The sequence below is a fragment of the Ylistrum balloti genome, unplaced genomic scaffold (genome assembly GCF_031769215.1).
Source record: "Ylistrum balloti isolate Yb309-2 unplaced genomic scaffold, AGI_CSIRO_Ybal_v1 Utg370104, whole genome shotgun sequence".
In the NCBI taxonomy this organism is placed as follows: domain Eukaryota; kingdom Metazoa; phylum Mollusca; class Bivalvia; order Pectinida; family Pectinidae; genus Ylistrum; species Ylistrum balloti.
The window spans coordinates 209,257-231,163 of record NW_026782129.1 but is presented as its reverse complement, the minus strand read 5'-3'; the positions used below and the strand labels follow the sequence as shown (position 1 = coordinate 231,163).

Sequence of the window (21,907 nt, the reverse complement as noted above, 5' to 3'; positions counted from 1 at the left end):
GGCCTATACCAACTCGCTTTACCAAAACGTTGTCGTTTTGTACGAGCCAAAGCATTCGCTGAACCGTTTGTCCATATGCATGGTACGTTTAGAACCATTTTTCAAAATGAATAATAAAACCCAGACGCACCTCCATTTTATAACAACGTTTACAATTAAATGTGTACAGATTAATGATGATGACAAAGTTCACAGAAACATGTTCGATTTTGTTCAGTGGTGCAACAAACAGCTGTAGATATGATAACAGAAAAAAGTAACGTATGAGTGTAACTAGTCTGTTTATTAAAATCCTTAAATAAGAGTCTATATAATTGTATTTACTACAGTAGATTGATACACTACATATATATTGAATTCCTTTATCTAGTATCTGAATCATAACTGAATGTAATGGAATTTTTAACGCATTAACGTTCTATATGCGAGTAGATGTTTTGTTCAGGAAGGTGGTTGCAAAAACATAACACGCTGAAGAACACCTTCAGAACTTGTCGGAATTAGTAAAATATGTATATCAAATCAGCGATAAGGAGTTTCAAAATATCCTTACTCATCCAGCATTTGCACGCCAACAATGGAAATAAACTTCATGATTTCCGGTCCCTGAAGCACACAGATATACGCCAACATATATGCACTGAACCTCAATCAAGTCATTCCCATGACCTTAAGTGTACTCTTTTGACAGCACATGATGTAGAATGACCTGACAGTGACATTGATAAAGTTCGAAATCTCCTACTAACATATGTAATATATTAGTATCTTTAATTAAGCACTAGGTTGTCAGTTATATATATATATATATGAATATGTGAAAGCTGTCGTTTAACTTGTAGCGATTATCAATTTCGTTCAAGTTGTTTTAAATAATTTTGACTATTGACAATCTCCGTTATGAACCTTTCACATACATTATACGACTATAAAATAGTACACCGAGCTTCCAAGCAAGAACTGATATATACATTTTTATTTCTATTTCGACTTATTTTATTGACATGAAAAGGATTCACATGCTGCCTACACAACATTTGTTATAACTTATCATCGGTTCTTGCCAATCAAACAACAAGCAAACTAATGATTACATAGTCCATCATATTGGAGCACAGGCAGATGCTGTGGTATATACAGTATCATTGTAGATATAGAGTTCATTTATGGAAAGCAATCGTTTATTTGTGATAAGAATTAATATGATAAGCTGTAACAAATATTTTAAGTTTCGATTTAAAGATGTTCTATTTACAAAAAAAGTCTTTGTACACAGTTATTTTCAAACATAGCAGGTATCATACTCTCGCTATGTTTACTGCAACACCTATTTCGAAAGACTGTACTCTAAATATACGCAAGCGAAGAACAACCTTCCATATAATATAACCATATTATAAAGTTTAACTGCAACATACAGCTGTTTCGTCCTTCCAGTTACTTGCACGCCCTGGCATTTCTTTCAACCCATTTCGATTTCCTCCATCGCCATCAACGTTTCAGAATTTTAGTCAAAATATTGATATTGAGGAAACCTTGCCCAAAGCAAATCAATATAAAATAGAAAGCCTGAACTACCAGAATTTTCAGGAATATCAGGCTCATAGTCACAAGTTAACTTGAAAATAAAACGTTGGCATGTTATCCAAATTCGCCGCATTTGTATATTATGTTTAAAACTGAAATGCATTATGATTGTGATATTGATATCTGACTTAAGCGATGTATTCCAACAGATGATTTTTCAACAGACTATTGCCATACCTATGGGAACTCACTGCGCCCCTCTTTTGGATGACTTTATTGAAAAGCTTATCAAAACAGGTCACAAAGACCTTGTAATGTCGTTTAATTTTCACTTCCAGATTCATTGATGATAAGATGATATGGTTAAAATTTATTGACTACGTCCATCGTATATACCAACCAAAATAGGAAATCAAAGACACGACTCTTCTACATCAGCTACATATTTCGAAATTTTCCTACAACGGAACCAACATAGATAGCTTAGAACTAAATTGTATGATGAACGCAATGATTTCAATTTCCCTATTGTGGATTTTCCATTTCTGGATAGCAATATCCCTGCATTCCCCACCTATGGTATTTACATGTCACAGTTGATATGATATTCAAGAGACTGGTCCCATTATCACGATTTTCTTGCAAGAAATCGTTAACTGACGAACAAATCGTAACACATGGGTTGAAAAGATGCAGGTTAATGAAATTTATTGGAAAGTTTTATTGTATCCTTTGTGATCTCATTAAGAAACATTCTGTACCTTTGTGTGATATCAAGCTATGTGTGTTTGCATGTTGGTTCCGTTGTTGTATACAGGAATCTTTCTTTTGTTCATTTTTGACCTAGTTTTAGGGAATTTGAGTTTGGATGGTGATTATGTTGCCATATTGGTATATTTCTTCAATCATCATCTCATGACCTCTGAAGTAGTTGATACATATGAATATCAATGTTCTATCAAACATTTTTTGAACATGCTTTATTATGCAGTGTTTTATGAGAAGAAGTTGTTTTAAAAAATTATGTAAATACAAATAGTAATCGTAACACATTTTATATAACAATTCTTTAAAATCTTTAAAAAGTAGGATACTTTATCAATCTGCAGGCATTGGAACTTCGTCTTGCCCAGAATTAAATTCTGTGTTCATCTCCATAGAATTTTTTTTCCAGAAAAAGTAGTTATCATTACTGGTTTGTTGAATATCCAGTCTGGTTATTATCTGAGAACATTACTTCTTGGGGTTAACAGAAGGCAAAAGAGCACTTTTTTCTTTAGGAACATCTGGACTATCTCAATGTCTGTTTAAAGTTTAAATACCTTATGTTATAACTCTGTCAACTTTTTTTTAATGGCATAGAGGCTTTGCTAACAGATCGTAGTTTCTTGTTATCAGTTTCACTCTCGGCTTTAGATATCAAACAACTACAAACCCTTTTCATTGTGAATTATTTTATCTTATATAAGCATGTTGTTTCGATTTGCCTCTAGTTATATTTTCTAGATATTAACATTTTCATGCCGAACCTACGATGCCTTGTTCTGGCAGTTCAATAGATAATCAAGGCACCGTTCCCAGTATCATGAGTTCCGTGACAAATGTCGAAGGTTGACATAAGATTTACAACGTGTGGTTCCGAGATATGCCGCTTGATGAAGACTTTTGGGCTAGTAATTTGGTTGTAATATCGGTTGATCTCATTAAGAAATATTCCATTGTACGACGCCGGGCGTGTTTGCTGCTCGTTGGAAGCATGGGTTTTACGGTGTTGTTAAAATTGTCCTTATACGGTAACGTAATATCACTTTCAAGGATTGACCAAAATTTACATTGCGAGTGACGTCGATAAAGCAGAAAACGTTTACACTTTATTATCCTAGTTTTTTGATGATTTGTCTGCGTGTAAATCTTTCTTGTGTCTGTGTTTTGCCGGCGTTTGATGTAATTTATGTTGGCATTAAAATTGTTGATGGCATGTCAGTACTTTCTATTTTGTTACTGATATAATATGGATTAACAGCACGAACTACTGTTCCATATCGAGAAGTCGCATACATAATGCAACATGGTCTTACCTCATCCACACACAATTATCATTACTAAGTTAACAATTTGATTTCAATAGCAAAACGAAGCACGTGTAGGAAACACCTGCTAAGATAAAAATGCAGGCCATGTTTTTCGATGGAAGCTTTCTTCTATTTGATATCACAACAAACTTTTCAATTTTACTCAGATATGATAAAACTAATTTTCGACTAACAAACTGATTTATAAGGCTGACAAACAACAAGGTGTTTGCATAAGCTTTAATAACAATAATGGTTAACTTAAAAAAAGAAATTACAAGTTAATCATAACAACGGTTTAATGTTATCTTTTAAAGGACAGACATAAACATATGTCATATATATGAAACATGTCATGCAACGTGAGAAAGACTAGATTTTCGTTGACATTAAATTCACCGAGAGGATATAATAAGTAGTGCTGAACATGTACTAATCACATCACAACACCTACACTATGTCAGTTGTTAATACCTGTATATGTCATCATACTTTATACCTACGCTATTCAGTTGAAAAAGCAACATTGCAGTATTTGGTTCACGTTTTTAATTCCGAAACTATACAGTTGTATCAGAACATAGCAGTAACCTTCCTTTTATCTGCCACCCGGAACAGTCACTGCAAGTAAAATTATCGACAATTCGAAAATGAATTAAAAAAAAAAAAAAAAAAAAAGAAAAAAGAAAACTTTCACGCATCAGTTTTGCTACTAGTTTAACATATATGATTGACAAATGGATCACAAATTCATGACATTTCAATATGATATGGGCGTGCCAAAATGTCAATCCATGAAATTAACGATGACAATAAAGATGCATGCAAAAGCATTACGATTTCATTTTAGAACGAAGTTTTTACTTACGACCGGATAAGTGTTCTGAAAGGTTTAAGGTCACCATATCAGTATTAAAATATTATAATTGTCACTAATAGTAACATAGTCATTCTGCTATATGATATATTAGTGTATTATGTTAAGAACACTCTTAATGTATTCCAGATCAACTATGAAACATTATATGGAAACATTTTTTTAGACAATAAGGTTTTAGTAAAAAGCGACATCAATGTTTGATGAGCTCATTTTCTTATTTGAAGAAAAACAAACTAATAGTAACATAGTCATTCTGCTATATGATATATTAGTGTATTATGTTAAGAACACTCTTTAGTGTATTCCAGATCAACTATGAAACATTATATGGAAACATATTTTTAGACAATAAGGTTTTAGGAAAAAGCGACATCAATGTTTGATGAGCTCATTTTCTTATTTGAAGAAAAAAAACTGTTCAAAATATTGAGTGACAGTTCTTATATAAATTCAATAAATTAACTCGTGAAAACATGGATCAGTAGTATAAATATTTACAGGAACAAAGATGTATTCAGCATTGTATTGTTACCTTACCGAGTAGATACAGTAAACGGCTCCAACCCATGAGGGGCAGCGGGTCGCCCCCTCCCGTCGTCAAAATACTGACATTTGTCGGTTAGACAACGCCAAGCAATACGAAGAGTCATGGAGACGGAAAGCTTGTAACTAACTAAGAAATACTAACAACTTACGATGATATTCTTTACATAGATTACAGGTCTTGGCACAGTTGGCGATGGCGTAGTTCTTCGCGTGGGTATTTTGAGATGCACAGAGTACGGAGGACATTATGACACAATTATTGTTGATATCGTGGTCAATACAAGGCAGTGGAGTCGTTGTGTTCAACACAGCTGTTCAACAGAGCAAGAGAAAACTTTAACTAAGTTTTAAGATATGCTTTTGCCCACTGGTTTTTTCTTTTTTTCCAGGTTTCTCTGATCGGCTTTTCAGAATAATTCATTGATGTATTTAGTTTTGTTTAGAAACATTAACCTATAAGATGTGTAAATTCTGTATGTATATTTTTGTCATTTCATCTTAATTCTAATTTATAAGAATGAAAACTAAAGTGACTACCAAGTTATTAAGACGTTGTTATTAAAACATCATATAAACATTTAAGAATGTGGTATTTGTGTAACCTGTTGCGGTTGTCTTTCCAGCAGTCGTCATCGAACCTCCGTTAGTTCCTGTTAATGTAAAGAATAGCCAAATACATTTTGTAATAATTTAGTATAATACATCACCTTGTATTCCATTTAAAAATTTTCAAGACTTTACACGTGCTTTTTCCCGCTCCTAATTGTTGGAATATTTTGAATTTGAGATTTTGTAAGCCATGTATTGCCTCATGTGACTACTTTTCTAGTTCTGTGGCGAATAAGATTTGTTCATTAAACAAGGAAAATGATATATTGCATATTGTCTCGTATCATGTTTTAACTGAAATGTTGTTATGTGCCAGTTAACAGTTTGCTTTCGTCTTCATGAAAAATATAGCATGTATACCTCCACAAATACCGCAGGTTTTACGACATTTTGTAACAGCTAATTGTGCCATTAATCCACTGGTTTGGGCACACAAATGGTAAGTGGTATCGAAACTCTTGCAGTTAAATGTAGGATCTTCTATATCGAAACAGGTGGGCGCTGAGGAGTTGACAAGTTAAAGACACATGTTATACACAAGCAATGCACTCAACGAATTTGTATGTTGATGTTTATAGTAACAGTTATTGGTTTCTACACTTAATAGTTGTTTGATTTTGAAGAGTAAGAAATGATACTTTATGACAAATAATTACGAACCACTTTTTCAACAAAACAGTTATGCATTATCACTCAGGTACCTGTCGTTCCAGCTGTATGCGCAAGTGTCGGCGGCACGGTTGATACTTCAACAAAAATATACATAAATATTGAATAACAGGAGCAAGGATTTATCACAATGATACACGCTCATTCATACATAAACGTAGCTATTATGTTCTTTAAGCAATTAACAACATACGTCGCATAGACACCCTCAAATCCTCACGGAAGCACATATAGAATACATCATCCGATTTCATCGATTTCCCAAATTATTTGTTTTTGAAACCGTAATTCAATTTTTTTTAAAACATAGGAAAAATTTCTAGTTACATAAAACATATATACCATCATGTATTCCCAGCGCATCTAATATGCAAGTACTTTCATTTCTGTGACAACAGAAATTACACTGCAGTCCTGGTTGAAAAGCGAATGGAATGGGATGAACATTACAAAGTACACTGTTAGAAGCCGCTGCCAATTGACAAGCCTGTGTGAATAAGTACAGAGGAATGAAGCTGTGACACACGCAAGAAAAAAAAACTTACAAGCTTTAAAAAATAATAAAAGGAAAAACTATAAAGGATAAAAACAAGTCTATTACATAACCAATCAGCTTGGTTTAACATGAAACATTATTTACTTTTGCATAAACAAAACATACGAGAAATAGGTTTAGTCTATGAATTCTGTTTACGAATATTATGTTAATGTTGTCATGTAATTATCTTGAAATATTCATTTTATACTTTCAGACAGTTTTAATACATCCTCTTTTATAACATAGTTTGTAATTTCTTATAAATAAATCAAATTTAAAAGTCACGTGATTGCTACATACCTTTGAATGTGTGTTGCAGCCGGATGAAATACCTGCTCTTGTTTGTGTTATCATACAACCCTGTATAAATTACAATCATAGTCCGTCCATGGAATATATATATCAATTACCTCTCTTTGCTCAAATTATATCAAAATTATATAATATAATCCACATGTAGAAGCAAAATTGTATTGTCTTTCCTACTTCAACGTGAGCTATTTTGTTCCGTTTTCAATTTTGATTAAGTTATGTTAAGCTTATTGAAGTTATATCAATATGAAATCTTTCACCTTGCTCAAATAAGAACACTTTCCCTGAGTAGCCAAACACGATTTCGGATCTGCAGAGTTTTGACAACTTGGGCAGGTGTAAGCCACTATACGAATGAAAGAGAATAATTTCAATATATCAGTGTCAATACATTGCAAAATAAAAGATCAATAGACATTTAAGGATTACGGAAGAATCTTGGATGTTTTTTCTAAAACGTCCAGCTATGTAACGCACTTGCTTTCCACCTCATAAAAATGCTTTTATGATGTTAAATATTTAAAAAAAAATACTACTAATCGTTTAATCTGTAGACAGCGCCTATATCTAAAAAGAACAAAAAAAAAAAAAAAAAAAAAATGGGTTTAATATCTGTTGTTATCAAACACCATTTCTAGGTAACAAGAGTTTGCATGAAAAATGAAGCTTATCTATAAGTAATTAATCAACATATTGTTTACATTGCAAGTGCTTTAATTTTGCTTATGTTTATGAAAGTTTGTAGTTGATTAATGCGTCAATAGTTTTCTATATTAACACTGAATACGCATGTCCTAGATGTGAATTTAGAAATAGGAACAGCTATTTTTTCTTTAAAAATTTTGATGATGCACTGTTCATTTCTGAGTTATGACAATACATTCCACAATATCACTAGCACTCAGTGTGAGATATTGTTTTTAAAATATGTTTACTCACTAGTGTGCATGTTTCTAAAGGCAACATCGGTACAATTCTTGTCTTCACAGCATATACTGTCTCCAATTCTTTCGTGATACTGACAATCAGAAATCTGAAATTGAATATCAATATATCATCCATATTTCATCCAGAGAAGATTGTGTTTTCAGTACTGTAAGTCGCAATATTTCGCGGGGGATTTATTCGCGTCAAAATTCAAATCGTCAGGGATTATTTTAAAGAATGTATTTCTCTATGACAGCCATATTGATTCGGTTACCGATGTCGGCGTCTTCATATTGAAGAGTTTATATATATGTGTCTGAAGAGGAATGAAGTGATTTACAGTATTTTTACAAGTGTCAAACATCAGTTTTTTTAAAACAACAATCATGAAACAAGAAATGAGACACATATATCCTTTAATTTGGTTAAGGGTACAGTGTACCTATAAGAACATGCATGTATGTCAATTTTGTTACATAAGCTCCAATTGCTATTTCATAAAGTGTCGTGTTGGTGGCGTGTTAGTCTTCAGAAATTCTTGTAATGTTTACAGGGTTTCGTTTATTTTCATTATGATACAAAACAATGATTTCGAAATGAAAACAAAACAGCCCTGTACGATATACATACGCAAGGAAAAAACACTCAACGATTAAACTCTTAAGAAAACGAACGAGTTAATAGGATATCGGGATTATTAGCCACATGATAGGGGAATACCTCCACACAGCCAGTTTTGAGTTTCCCCCCAATAACTTGTAGCATGCAGCCCTCATTCGCTTTACATCGAGAATTACTCTGACAGTCGGCTTTGAAATCGTCGGCACAAACTGGACAGTAGAGCGGTATATCCGTTGTTGTCTGAACTGTGGGTACGTTTGTTGTTGCAAGTGGTTTGATTGTCGGAACTTTGGTTGTCGGAACTTTGGTCGCAGGAACTGTGGTAGCCGGAGCATTTGTTGTTGATGTGGTTGTAGTCATTGTTGCTTTGAAGAAAAATAAGATCAAAGTGAGCAGGCGTTAGCATAGATATATATCCCAATTGCCTCTCATATTTATCTATTGAGGGCTTAATCTTTTTAAGGGGTTTATGATATGTTTTGTACGCCAGCTGTTCTTTTCAACGGTGACTTTTGACCTGTCTTGACCGATGACCTCCAAAATCAAAACTTTTTAAAAACTTGGTAGTGTGATACATTGGAGTGAATATAAATAAAATATGTTCATGAAATATTTTGTACCAAATTGTTTTTATGTATTTCAAAATTGGTCGACGGTGACCTTTGACCTTTAATCTTGACCGATGATCACTAAGATCTAAACATGTGAAGACTTCAGTGAGGTGATGCTATGAAGTGAAGATTAGTTAAACCTTTCCAGTGCATCTTAGAATGTGTGGTACACAATGTTTTCATTTTAAAAGTTGTCAGTGGTGACTTTGAACTTAGACCTTGCCAAAAGACCACCAAAACATGATTAAGTCTAGACCTTGGTAGAACGATGTTATGGGGGTAAACATGAATAAAATATATTTATCAATTCATGAAATATCTTGTTACAATGTTATCATGGAGGCGAGGCACGGACGCATGGATAGACGGACGCACGAGTGGAGATATAATAAAATCGAGAGGTTATGTTGAAAAGTAGTATATTCCGTATTTCAAACATATAAAGCATTGTACTGATTATTATATATACCACAAGAGAGATTTACACATGAGAATGCAACATATGTAATCAAATTTCACATTTAAATAAATACTTGATATTATAATTTTTCAGCAGATTGCGGTTTGATAGTAAATACTCTTCAACGAGAGTTTACAATTATAAAAGGAAACAATTGCCAGTTTGTATTAAACGTTGAAATACAGTTTCTGAAACAGCACTAAATTGTGTGCAATTGTTTATAGCTTATTTAGATAGATGGATTCATAAATACTCACCGGCGAGTACAGTGTCGACACAATTCTTGTCCATACAGCAACACTCATGATGATTTGCTAGGTTGCCATGATGATCTACACATCCCCAGAATTCATTCTGACAATGCTGGAAACAAAATTAAAGATATGTCTAGAATAAATCATTCCTTGTAATAGACAGGGATATTTTTATTAGAGGCCTGGCTTTCAACATTATTTTAAACTTAGAAAAAACAAATAACAAAAAAAAAAAAAAAAAAATATTATCTGCATTCAAAGCTAAAATGCACAATAAGAAACTTTCTGGAAGTAGTAAAACATGTTCTACTATTTCTTACATCGAGGAACATACATCACCTAACTTTATCGACGACTGGATCATACTGATGTTTTTTTTGTTTCGCCTGTTATTAAGATCAATACCAAGTTTGAAAAGAAACATTTTCATATAATTTGCACAGATGTTTCATTAAAATTAGTGACTTAAGGAAGTAGATTAAATTACTGTATATCGGGAAATTTTCGCAGCGTGCAATTTCACAAGTCTCGTCCACGAACAAGGAGGACGAATTGGGGTGAATTTGTTAAAATTATATAATCATCTTATATAATCCTTAAAGGAATGAACATGAGGCGAACTCGAGTATAATAGTGCAAGGGTGAGAATTACACAGTATACAATAGTAATATTGGTATATAGGATGAATATATACAAGGAATCCCAAAGGTAATATATGGGGTCAAGAGTGCCAATAAAGAGCGGAATTTTACCATTTTGGTAAAATAACAGATCCTTCATGTAACAAGAGGATTCCGGTCTTAATTATGAACATATTCCTTGAAATTGGAAAAGGGTTATTACGAAATGAGAAATATACGAAAAAACTCCAAAAAAATGAGGAATTACGCAAGAATAAGCATCCTGTACAAATTAAGGAAATACACGGATTAAACACTATCGTTACAAATTGAAAAAGCTCAATGAATAAACAGGGTTTACCAGATTCTTTTTAGGGAATACATGGATTAAATGATATCTAGTTGTGAAATACAAAATTATGAAGATTAAACAGGGTCTGTACAGAATGATGAAATACACGCAGTAAACTGTTATCTGTATGATTTTGTAATCCATTCCTTTGGTTAGAATTCTGGAAGAACTGTGTGTTTGCCATAGTAATCGTTTATCTGGAATTGCTGATAAGCAACTGCCGATGATTTCATAAGAGACATACTGTAAATTCCTACATAACACGCACTTGTACCATTTTGGAACATCTGCTACCCTTATTACTTACGTGATGATCCTCACACCGGCCATGACTTAAATGACCATCATGATGTTTAATAATAACGCAGCCCTGTCCCTGTACGGTAAAATAATGGCAAAGTATGTTTTAAGCTAATTGATAACACTTTAAAACATTGCTATCAAGAAAAAAATCAATCATCATATATATAACATTTATTTTTTGAAGAAACAGGCTTAAACAATCTTTGCGTCAAAACAAAACTATGTATTTCAATCACAATTTGATTTAAGTTGGCCCTCCAAATTTACAGACATTTGAACAACTAGGCATGAGAATTACGTTTCATAATAACAAACGAACACACTCTCTAAACATTAAACGTTTCTTATCAACCGGAACGTAACCCTAAGGTTATTTCTTTGTTTAATTGAGCGGTTACGTACACTTGTCTTATTGTGATAGTGTACAGAATGGTATAACATATGATCATATTGAATATTCGAAATTGGTCCAAATTGTCAAGAAAAGGGGTTTTGTAGTTGTGATGAAAGTAATATCTCACTTAAGAGTGACAATGTCATATCATATGCATTGGATTTTTTTTTCAAATGAGTACTGCTGTGTCAAAACCGACATCGTTAAACATTTTTCTATCTATTCCACTTGTGCTATGCTATTTAAAGTGACTTCGAGAAGGGTAACTCCAGTGCATTATAAAGGAAAGGTGTTAAAGATACCAAATATATGGTAAAATATATTACCTGACACTCAGAGTATGAAGTCCGCCTGTATTTATCACCTGTACATGATCTACCACAAATATATGCATCATTCATCATTTATACTAACCACCATTATAAGTACTATCAATTCTTGGTTACATTCGTATAGTGATGTTGTTAGCTCAAGAAGTGGAATAAGTAGTATGTTGATTTTAAGTAAATCCAAAGAGAGTTTGACTAAATCGCCAATAATCTCTTCCAAAAACATTTCTTCTATAAGAACATATGATTTTTCCACCCCATTTCATACCCCATTCTAAACTGAAGGACTACCTTCGTTCTCTTGTTATGAGAGCATTCTTCTCCAAGAAAGATGAACGGCGATATAAATATATGGTTGTGAATTATACTGAGGCGTGTTTCGTAAAACAATAAGTCCAATTCAAAGAAGAGAGATACAGAGGACGAAATTATAGCAATGATCGAGTTTCTGGTAAACATCTTCGTCGAGCTGTGTGAACAAATTGTGCGAGGGATTCATGCTGACTTGTCTTCGTTTTCACACGAGGCTTAATGTATTGAAGAGCTAATCAAAACAGGTCACCAAGACCTTGCAAAGTCGTTTAATTAATTTGCACTTTCAGATATATTGATAACGTCTTGTCTTTCTATAACAAGAAATGTATTGACCACGTCCATAGTATATACCAACCATAATTGGAAATCAAAGACACGACAGACTCTGCTAAAGTAGCTGCTTATCTCGATCTTTTCGTACAACGAAATCAATACGGACAACTTTCCACCAAGCTGTATGTGAATTGTGAATTTTCAGTTTTTGGATAGCAACATTCTTGCACCCACAGCCTATGGTATTTACATGTCACAGTTGATTTGATATTCAATTGTCTGTTCCGATGACCACAATTTTCGTGCAAGAAGAAGGATTTTCTGAAGATTGAGAATATGGATTACAAAATAGTCTAATGATGTTTGCAATATTATACTAATGAGGTGTGACATATTATTCCGATGTGGTGTGACATATATTTCTGATGAGGTGTGACATAATAGCTTGGTGAAGTGTAACATAATAGCCTATTGCGGTGTGACATGATAGTCTGAGGCGGTGTGACATATTATTCTGATGATGCATGACGTATTATTCTGATGAGGTGTGACATAATATTCTGACACAATAATTATGAACTACTTTAAGTTGCACCTTACTGACACACGGTAATCTGATAGGAAAACCTAGGTAAGCTATCACGTCTAACCGGAGAGAAGCCTCTCTTTTTCAAACGATTACCTGGTGACAGTGATGTCCCAAACAGTCTATATCATCCGGATGTGCTGATGGAGTCGTAATCATACCTTATGAAAAAATGAATAAAAAAGATGTGCTTTTTTCATTGTAAGTTTAACCGACAGATATGAATCTTTCCGTAGTTCAGTTGACAAATATCATGACACAAGACTCGTGTATGATATAACACTTTACAAGAACATGTTTATAAAGAAATTTAGGAGTTATTATATGTACATTTAAACAATAACAGATTATGTTTAAACATAGTTAGTTAGAATGTAAAATTCATTCATTGTCACAATAAGACTTACCTGCCATGAAGTTGGTGATGCAATCTGTAGTCTTACAACAACATTGATAATCGTGGGAGACTGTTCCGTTAGTACACATTGGGTGATGGTCACAGTGCTGAAATAATAGTAACTTACTGCCAGACGTTTTTGTAATCTTTCATTGCTTGATTTACTGATAGAATGTCTTTTCCAGGGTTTTGCTGTAAGCATTACATCTTATAAATAGCTACAGAGTAACCATAGTATTTGTGGTATTTATTACACCCAGCACACCTGTCATTGAGTGAAGTTATCACAGATTCAATGTAGATGTCCGTACTTCAGGACATCACATGCACCATGATGTCAATAACGCAAAAATATGAAGTGAGAATAACGAAAATCTAATTTATATGTCTCTTAATGAATGTAATATTCACGAATGCTTGCACAGGTACTCGTAACTCAGTTAAATTATATTAAAGAATCCTACATTAGTTTCGATTTTATTACCGATCTATGAAACAAGCTTACGCATTTTTCATTAAATCGAGTCATTCCGATGTTTTCATTTTACCAAGCCAAAGGATGGATTAAATCGATTTATGAGTCTCGTCATAAAACAATTGTAGCTTTTTCAACATCCCCTATTTTAAATACAGTGTACATTTTACTTATTAAAGAAATATATTCATATATGTTCAATATCTAAGAGTTTACCCACTTCAGGTTCTTCACATTTTCCATGTGCATGTTCTCTGTCCACATGTATTGTACACGCCTACAACAGAAACGTAAATCAACGTATTAGACATTGATACATAAAAAACACTTTGTAACCTGTCTTACTTTAGACTTAAGCAAAATATTGTTAATGTTTAACAATTAAGAATAAAAGATTTTCGCATGGGCATTCGTAACACTATTAAGAAATATATTGCATTATGGAGCAAGGTCATCTTCCCATCTTGATTTGCAATGTGTTTCGACCAAAAAGTATTTTCCTGAGTCGCAACTAAGGTTTCACGATTTAGGCCTTTATCATCACTGACGAGTTCTAAAAGACGAAATAGCTGAGTGATGTGATATAATTACTTTTATTCTTTCCTTGTGTGTCTATAGCGAATCTACAAATTGTAGAAACTAATGATGAATTTAGTCCTAAAGTTTTGCAGTAATCTGTGACATATGACACATTGATTTCTTTAAACAATGACAAGGTATATAATTTACATATGTTTTTAGCGTCCTTAAGATCATCAGATTATGTTGAATAATTGAACATTGAATTATGAAACTAGTGCACATCTAGATTTTGCATCTTGTTAAGACCAATATTGAGTTTCCATAGTTACCACCAAGGCTTCAAGATGTAGGCCCTTGATAATAGACGAGTTCTTAAATAATCAAATAGTGTTTGATGTAATTTGCTTGATTTAATTTTGTCATTGAAATATAGGAAGTGATCAATCTTATAGAAAAAAGCAATATCTTGTAAGAAATCTGATATCATTACAAGTGATGATATCAGTTTTACACTGATGACATAATATTCGTGATTCGTGATAATAAGTTGGTTTTCCAAAATAATTCCCGTGTGTATTCATGCTTTTCTCTTAGCTGGTATATAAAAAAGTCTTTTAACTTTTATAACTATTTAAAATGGCCCAGACATGGCATCAAGCATTACGTCAAATTATCTGACGTCAATGAACATACTATTAGTTCCAGGACTTTCTTGAACATCGTTTTGTTTAATGGTTAGATCGGGGATTTCATTTGATTTTCCTCTGAAAATGTAATATCGAAAAAACTTAATGTTTTCCCGTTAAACAGATATATCACTCGTATGACAGAATATATCGATATTTTTCGATCTGGCTTAACAAAGTAGATTAAATTACTGTATATCGGGAAATTTTTGCAGCGTTAAATTTCACAATTTTTGTCCACGTCCCCATACCTGTGTGAACTAACTGTGCGAGGGATTCATGCTGACTTGTCTTCGTTTTCACACGAGGCTGAATGTATTGAAGAGTTTATCAAAACAGGTCACCAAGACCTTGCAAAGTCGTTTAATTAATTTGCACTTTCAGATATATTGATAACGTCTTGTCTTTCTATAACAAGAAATGTATTGACCACGTCCATAGTATATACCAACCATAATTGGAAATCAAAGACACGACAGACTCTGCTAAAGTAGCTGCTTATCTCGATCTTTTCGTACAACGAAATCAATACGGACAACTTTCCACCAAGCTGTATGTGAATTGTGAATTTTCAGTTTTTGGGTAGCAACATTCTTGCACCCACAGCCTATGGTATTTACATATCACAGTTGATTTGATATTCAATTGTCTGTTCCGATGATCACGATTTACGTGCAAGAAGAAGGATTTTCTGAAGATTGAGAATATGGATTACACAATAGTCTAATGATGTTTGCAATATTATACTAATGAGGTGTGACATATTATTCTGATGAGGTGTAAATAACAGCCTAATAATGTGTGACATAATAGATTGGTGAAGTGTGACATAATAGCCTAATGCGGTGTGACATGATAGTCTGACGAGGTGTGACATAATAGCCTGGTGATATGTGACATATTAGCTTGAAGAGGTGTGACATAATATTCTGATCAGGTATGACATGATATTCTGATGAGGTGTGACATATCTTTTCTGATGAGATGTGAAATAACAGCTAGATGAGGTGTGATACAATAGACTGAGGCGGTGAGACATATTATTCTGATGAGGTATGACATATTATTCTGATGAGGTGTGACATAATATTCTGACACAATAATTATGAACTACTTTAAATTGCACCTTACTGACACACGGTATTCTGATCGGAAAAACCTAGGTAAGCTATCACGTCTAACCAGAGAGAAGCCTCCTTTTTTCAAACGATTACCTGGTGACAGTGATGTCCCAAACAGTCTATATCATCCGGATGTGCTGATGGAGTCGTATTCATACCTTATGAAAAAATGAATAAAAAAGATGTGCTTTTTTCATTGTAAGTTTAACCGACAGATATGAATCTTTCCGAAGAAAATCCTTGAATTAAGCTCAGTTGACAAATATCATGACACAAGACTCGTGTATGATATAACACTTTACAAGAACATGTTTGTAAAGAAATTTAGGAGTTATTATATGTACTTTTAAACAATAACAGATTATGTTTAAACATAGTTAGTTAGAATGTAAAATTCATTCATTGTCACAATAAGACATACCTGCCATAAAGTTGGTGATGCAATCTGTAGTCTTACAACAACATTGATAATTGTGGGAGACTGTTCCGTTAGTACACATTGGGTGATGGTCACAGTGCTGAAATAATAGTAACTTACTGCCAGACGTTTTTGTAATCTTTCATTGCTTGATTTACCGATAGAATGTCTTTTCCAGGGTTTTGCTGTAATCATTATATCTAATAAATAGCTACAGAGTAACCATAGTATTTGTGGTATTTATTACACCCAGCACACCTGTCATTGAGTGAAGTTCTCACCGATTCAATGTAGATGTCCGAACTTCAGGACATCACATGCACCATGACGTCAATAACGCAAAAATATGAAGTGAGAATAACGAAAATCTAATTTATATGTCTCTTAATGAATGTAATATTCACGAATGCTTGCACAGGTACTCGTAACTCAGTTAAATTATATTAAAGAATCCTACATTAGTTTCGATTTTATTACCGATCTATGAAACAAGCTTACGCATTTTTCATTAAATCGAGTCATTCCGATGTTTTCATTTTACCAAGCCAAAGGACGGATTAAATCGATTTATGAGTCTCGTCATAAAACAATTGTAGCTTTTTCAACATCCCCTATTTTAAATACAGTGTACATTTTACTTATTAAAGAAATATATTCATATATGTTCAATATCTAAGAGTTTACCCACTTCAGGTTCTTCACATTTTCCATGTGCATGTTCTCTGTCCACATGTATTGTACACGCCTACAACAGAAACGTAAATCAACGTATTAGACATTGATACATAAAAAACACTTTGTAACCTGTCTTACTTTAGACTTAAGCAAAATATTGTTAATGTTTAACAATTAAGAATAAAAGATTTTCGCATGGGCATTCGTAACACTATTAAGAAATATATTGCATTATGGAGCAAGGTCATCTTCCCATCTTGATTTGCAATGTGTTTCGACCAAAAAGTATTTTCCTGAGTCGCAACTAAGGTTTCACGATTTAGGCCTTTATCATCACTGACGAGTTCTAAAAGACGAAATAGCTGAGTGATGTGATATATCTACTTTTATTCTTTCCTTGTGTGTCTATAGTGAATCTACAAATTGTAGAAACTAATGATGAATTTAGTCCTAAAGTTTTGCAGTAATCTGTAACATATGACAAATTGATTTCTTTAAACAATGACAAGGTATATAATTTACAAATGTTTTTGGAGTCCTTAAGATCATCAGATTATGTTGAATAATTGAACATTGAATTATGAAAGTAGTGCACATCTAGATTTTGCATCTTGTTAAGACCAATATTGAGTTTTCGTAGTTACCACCAAGGCTTCAAGATGTGGGCCCTTGAAATCTGATATCATTACAAGTGATGATATCAGTTTTGCAGTGATGACATAACATTCGTAGTTTTGACAAACCTCTGCAATGATATCTAGTCACTACATTGTTAAGGTTGAATAAGTTGGTTTTCCAAGATAATTCCCGTGTGCATTCATGCTTTTCTCTTAGTTGGTATATAAAAAGGTCTTTTAACTTTTATAACTATTTAAAATGGCCCAGACATGGCATCAAGCATTACGTCAAATTATCTGAAGTCAAAGAACATACTATTAGTTCCAGGACTTTCTTGAACATCGTTTTGTTTAATGGTTAGATCGGGGATTTCATTTGATTTTCCTCTGAAAATGTAATATCGAAAAAACATTAATGTTTTCCCGTTAAACAGATGACAGAATATATCGATATTTTTCGATCTGGCTTTGCAAACGTAAAAAATATAGTCATTCTATCATATTCTTGAAAAATATATGAAATCAAACTAAAAGCCGTAAAATACCCTCTATTTAATGTTGTGTTGTGCTTTTCTTTAGTGTGTCTATCCTGTGGTCCTTTGTGACACGTGTATGCCCCGATTCTGCTTTGGAGATAATTTTAGCCATTGTTCAAAAATATTTAAATCGTCCATCGATTTTTGTCACCAAGGAAAAAGAATCCCATAAAAACACCCTAGGACGATCACATTCGCCAAAACTTCAAAACATGTCAAAATTTAAGAGAGAAAAAAACTTATTAAATTTCGACTACAAAGCATTGACATTTTACCCTAAAACCCTTCATACAAAACTTCAAAATCATATACTTCTTTGTGAGTGACTCTTACAAAGTACGGATTGACGATTGACATTTTATGCCTCCGACCACTTCATGATAAACACATCAAAACATCATAACCATACATATCCTTTGCGCAGCAAGGACTTTACTTGATTAGATTTAAGTTGTCACGTCAATGTTACAGGTAAAATTACCCTTTACCATTTTAGAAATAAAAAGCTCGTGTACAAGATATCTCATGAACCTTGTTCTCATTTAAGAATGTGATATTACTTACTTGGAATGATCAAGATTTAATGAAGCAAAATACGCATACTCTTTCGGAACACCTGGTCTTATTCGGCTTGTACTTTTTTTGTTCATGTTCTACCTTGTTGAATTTGAGGTTTGGACGATGACTATATTCACCAGTTGCTATTCTCCTGGTTTGTTTTATCCAATTTCATTATTTTAAATTTTGATATGTCATTTACATTAACTTACTGATTTGTGGTCGTCACAATGTTCACCCAGACAGGAGAAATGGGAACGGTGGTCTGAAAAATAGAAAAAAAGTACTATCATGTTTGATAATATGAGAGAAGAGAGGTAGAATATTGCAATAGTTACTTCTCTTCGGCTTGGTAACGTTGTGCTAGATTTTGTTTTTTTCTTTCAATAATAGTTTGTAGTTGCCATGGAGAAATCGTTATAATGGACGCATACTCATGTTTCCTTACCAGAACATAGGAGGTAATTTTTCCAAAATATAACTGAAGAAATGAATGGTTCAGTACAATTGTCCCTTCTGACGCTCGGACGAACAAACATCAGACAAAAGAAAACTAATCTTAAACAGATGAACTCTTGTCTCATATATAAGACATTTAATGCGATAAGATCGATTTAATACCTGTTGTTTATTTCGTTTCCCATACATTTCATTCATATTGTTACAACACTATGATATATTGGTTTTATAATCAATAATATAAACAACCAAAAAGACAACATACCGAGAATAGTTGACATATTCATTATCTTGGAGTCATGTTTATATCAAGAGAAATGAATTTTCATTTTGAAATGTTGGATTGCTCTTAGAATGTTACTTCCTTATAAACCTAATTTTACTCATAATCTGTTTCCATTAAGAAATTGTTTTGAATACGTTTTTCTGGGAACGGAATAGGGACAATTGCAGGTCTTGAGTCGATTTGTGATTTTAATGAGAATTTACCATTGGTGAAAGTGTTAACCATAGCAATTTGGCAAACAGAGTCATATTCCTGCTAACATTACAGGATTATTTTACGGGGAAAACATCTGACAATCTTACGACTTCATTATTTGCATTTACTTTATCTTATAATTAACTGTATTTAAAAAAGCTTTTAATTTGTGTGTTTTATAATACAGCTACACCGAAAATGAAATACACTTGTTTCTCTTGTTTTCAAAATAAAAGCATTTAAATTAATCCTCCAACCGAAGAAAAATGGTGAGATTAAGGAAAATTATAACGCACTGGAGGAAATTATACAACATTCTAGAGGAATGTCAGAAAATGTTAAAAAATGGAATAAATTCCATACATACTGTGATCCGCAGGTGCTGGGTGATGTGCCTTTGTTAAACTCACAGTGGAATCTATTGCACCTGTGAAGATATCATTTCATTACACTTATAAGATAATAACAATAATGATAATAATAAAACATAACAATCATATTAAGTCACATAATAACAATATTTACCTAAATTAATTATCATATAAAGAAAATGCTATGCAACTTTAAAATGAACCGAAAAAAACCTATCATATGATATATTTTCCGGACATTGTAGCGCCTAGTAAGTTAATCTCCACTGGTGATAAGAAACTGGTGAGCAAGTTTACTCTGAAGACACGGATACATGTATAGACATTTGTTAAAAATCTACCTTCCTACATTTAAAACATTTATAAGATGAACAGTATGTAGTCAGGCATTACTAAGTTAGATTATGACTTTCATGATTTCTGTTGCTACACATACTTTAAACCTATACATGCAAATTACACTTTAAAAATCCACTTGGAAGAAGGTAATGTTTGTTCATGAACAAATATAACGATGAAACTACTTCCTTCCATAGTGAAAATGCCTTTTTTCTGATTAAACAAGAAGAAGACATATCAATCCGTGAAAATGTATTTGTGCAAACAAAATGTTTATCAATCCTTTAATTTAATCTGTAGGATTTATTATGAAATAAAGTAACCACACAATTAAGTGAATCGTGTTCGTACCACTGTTTCAAAGAATTCTCCATACTACCACTATGGTGTCTATAAACACACCGTGTGAATTTATAGACACCATTATAAAACATGAATTAAGTATATTAAACTTTGAATAACTTGAAATTAATTCTATATGACTCTTCAATGACGAAAGAAGGCAATAGATATAGATGGAAAATATAAAAATGTTCGAAAAATTTAAGTCGACCTTTGCATGTAAAAGGTCAAGTGCGGTGACTTTATAATCGAAACAGTTCATTATGTTTGGTAATGAAGTTGATAATGGATATGCACTCTTATGTTTATAAGACACCACATACAACTACATAATTAAAGCATATCTTACCTATACAGAGAAGAAGCAGAGTTACACAAAATATCTTCATTTTTTTCTCTGGATTTTAGTTGACTACAAATAAGCGCATAGACTACCGACCTAAAGGCATTGTCTGATTCCTTAGTCTTTGTTATCAGGAATGACGTCATAAGCAGGATAGGTGACCTCGTAATCAGGTCATGACTAAGAGATTGTATATTGATTTTTGCAATAAAATCCATAAAATGTATATATATTACTAACTCTGAGATAATATGAGAGTATAAAAGGGGTCACAAAATATAGAATCGTATAGCAACGCTACAAGACATTGATAAGACTTGTTATTGCACTTTTTCAGATTTCTTATCTTTATCATAGTTTGATCTGAG

At 32.9% G+C, this 21,907-nt stretch overlaps 1 protein-coding gene across 1 annotated transcript; it reads right to left on the bottom strand.

Moving 5' to 3' along the window:
• Positions 1 to 4,760: 4,760 nt before the first annotated feature.
• LOC132550114 (uncharacterized) lies at positions 4,761 to 19,944 on the bottom strand. Its single transcript, XM_060214132.1, has 17 exons — positions 19,929 to 19,944; positions 19,417 to 19,469; positions 17,507 to 17,563; positions 16,822 to 16,918; positions 16,494 to 16,558; positions 14,288 to 14,348; positions 13,607 to 13,788; positions 10,030 to 10,135; positions 8,801 to 9,066; positions 8,093 to 8,186; positions 7,414 to 7,499; positions 7,142 to 7,201; positions 6,646 to 6,790; positions 6,336 to 6,380; positions 5,956 to 6,135; positions 5,175 to 5,336; positions 4,761 to 4,792 (listed from the first exon to the last, which is right to left on the bottom strand). The coding sequence occupies exons 1-17, from the start codon at positions 19,942 to 19,944 to the stop codon at positions 4,761 to 4,763; spliced, it is 1,707 nt and encodes a 568-aa protein (XP_060070115.1).
• Between the last annotated feature and the right edge of the window lie 1,963 nt (positions 19,945 to 21,907).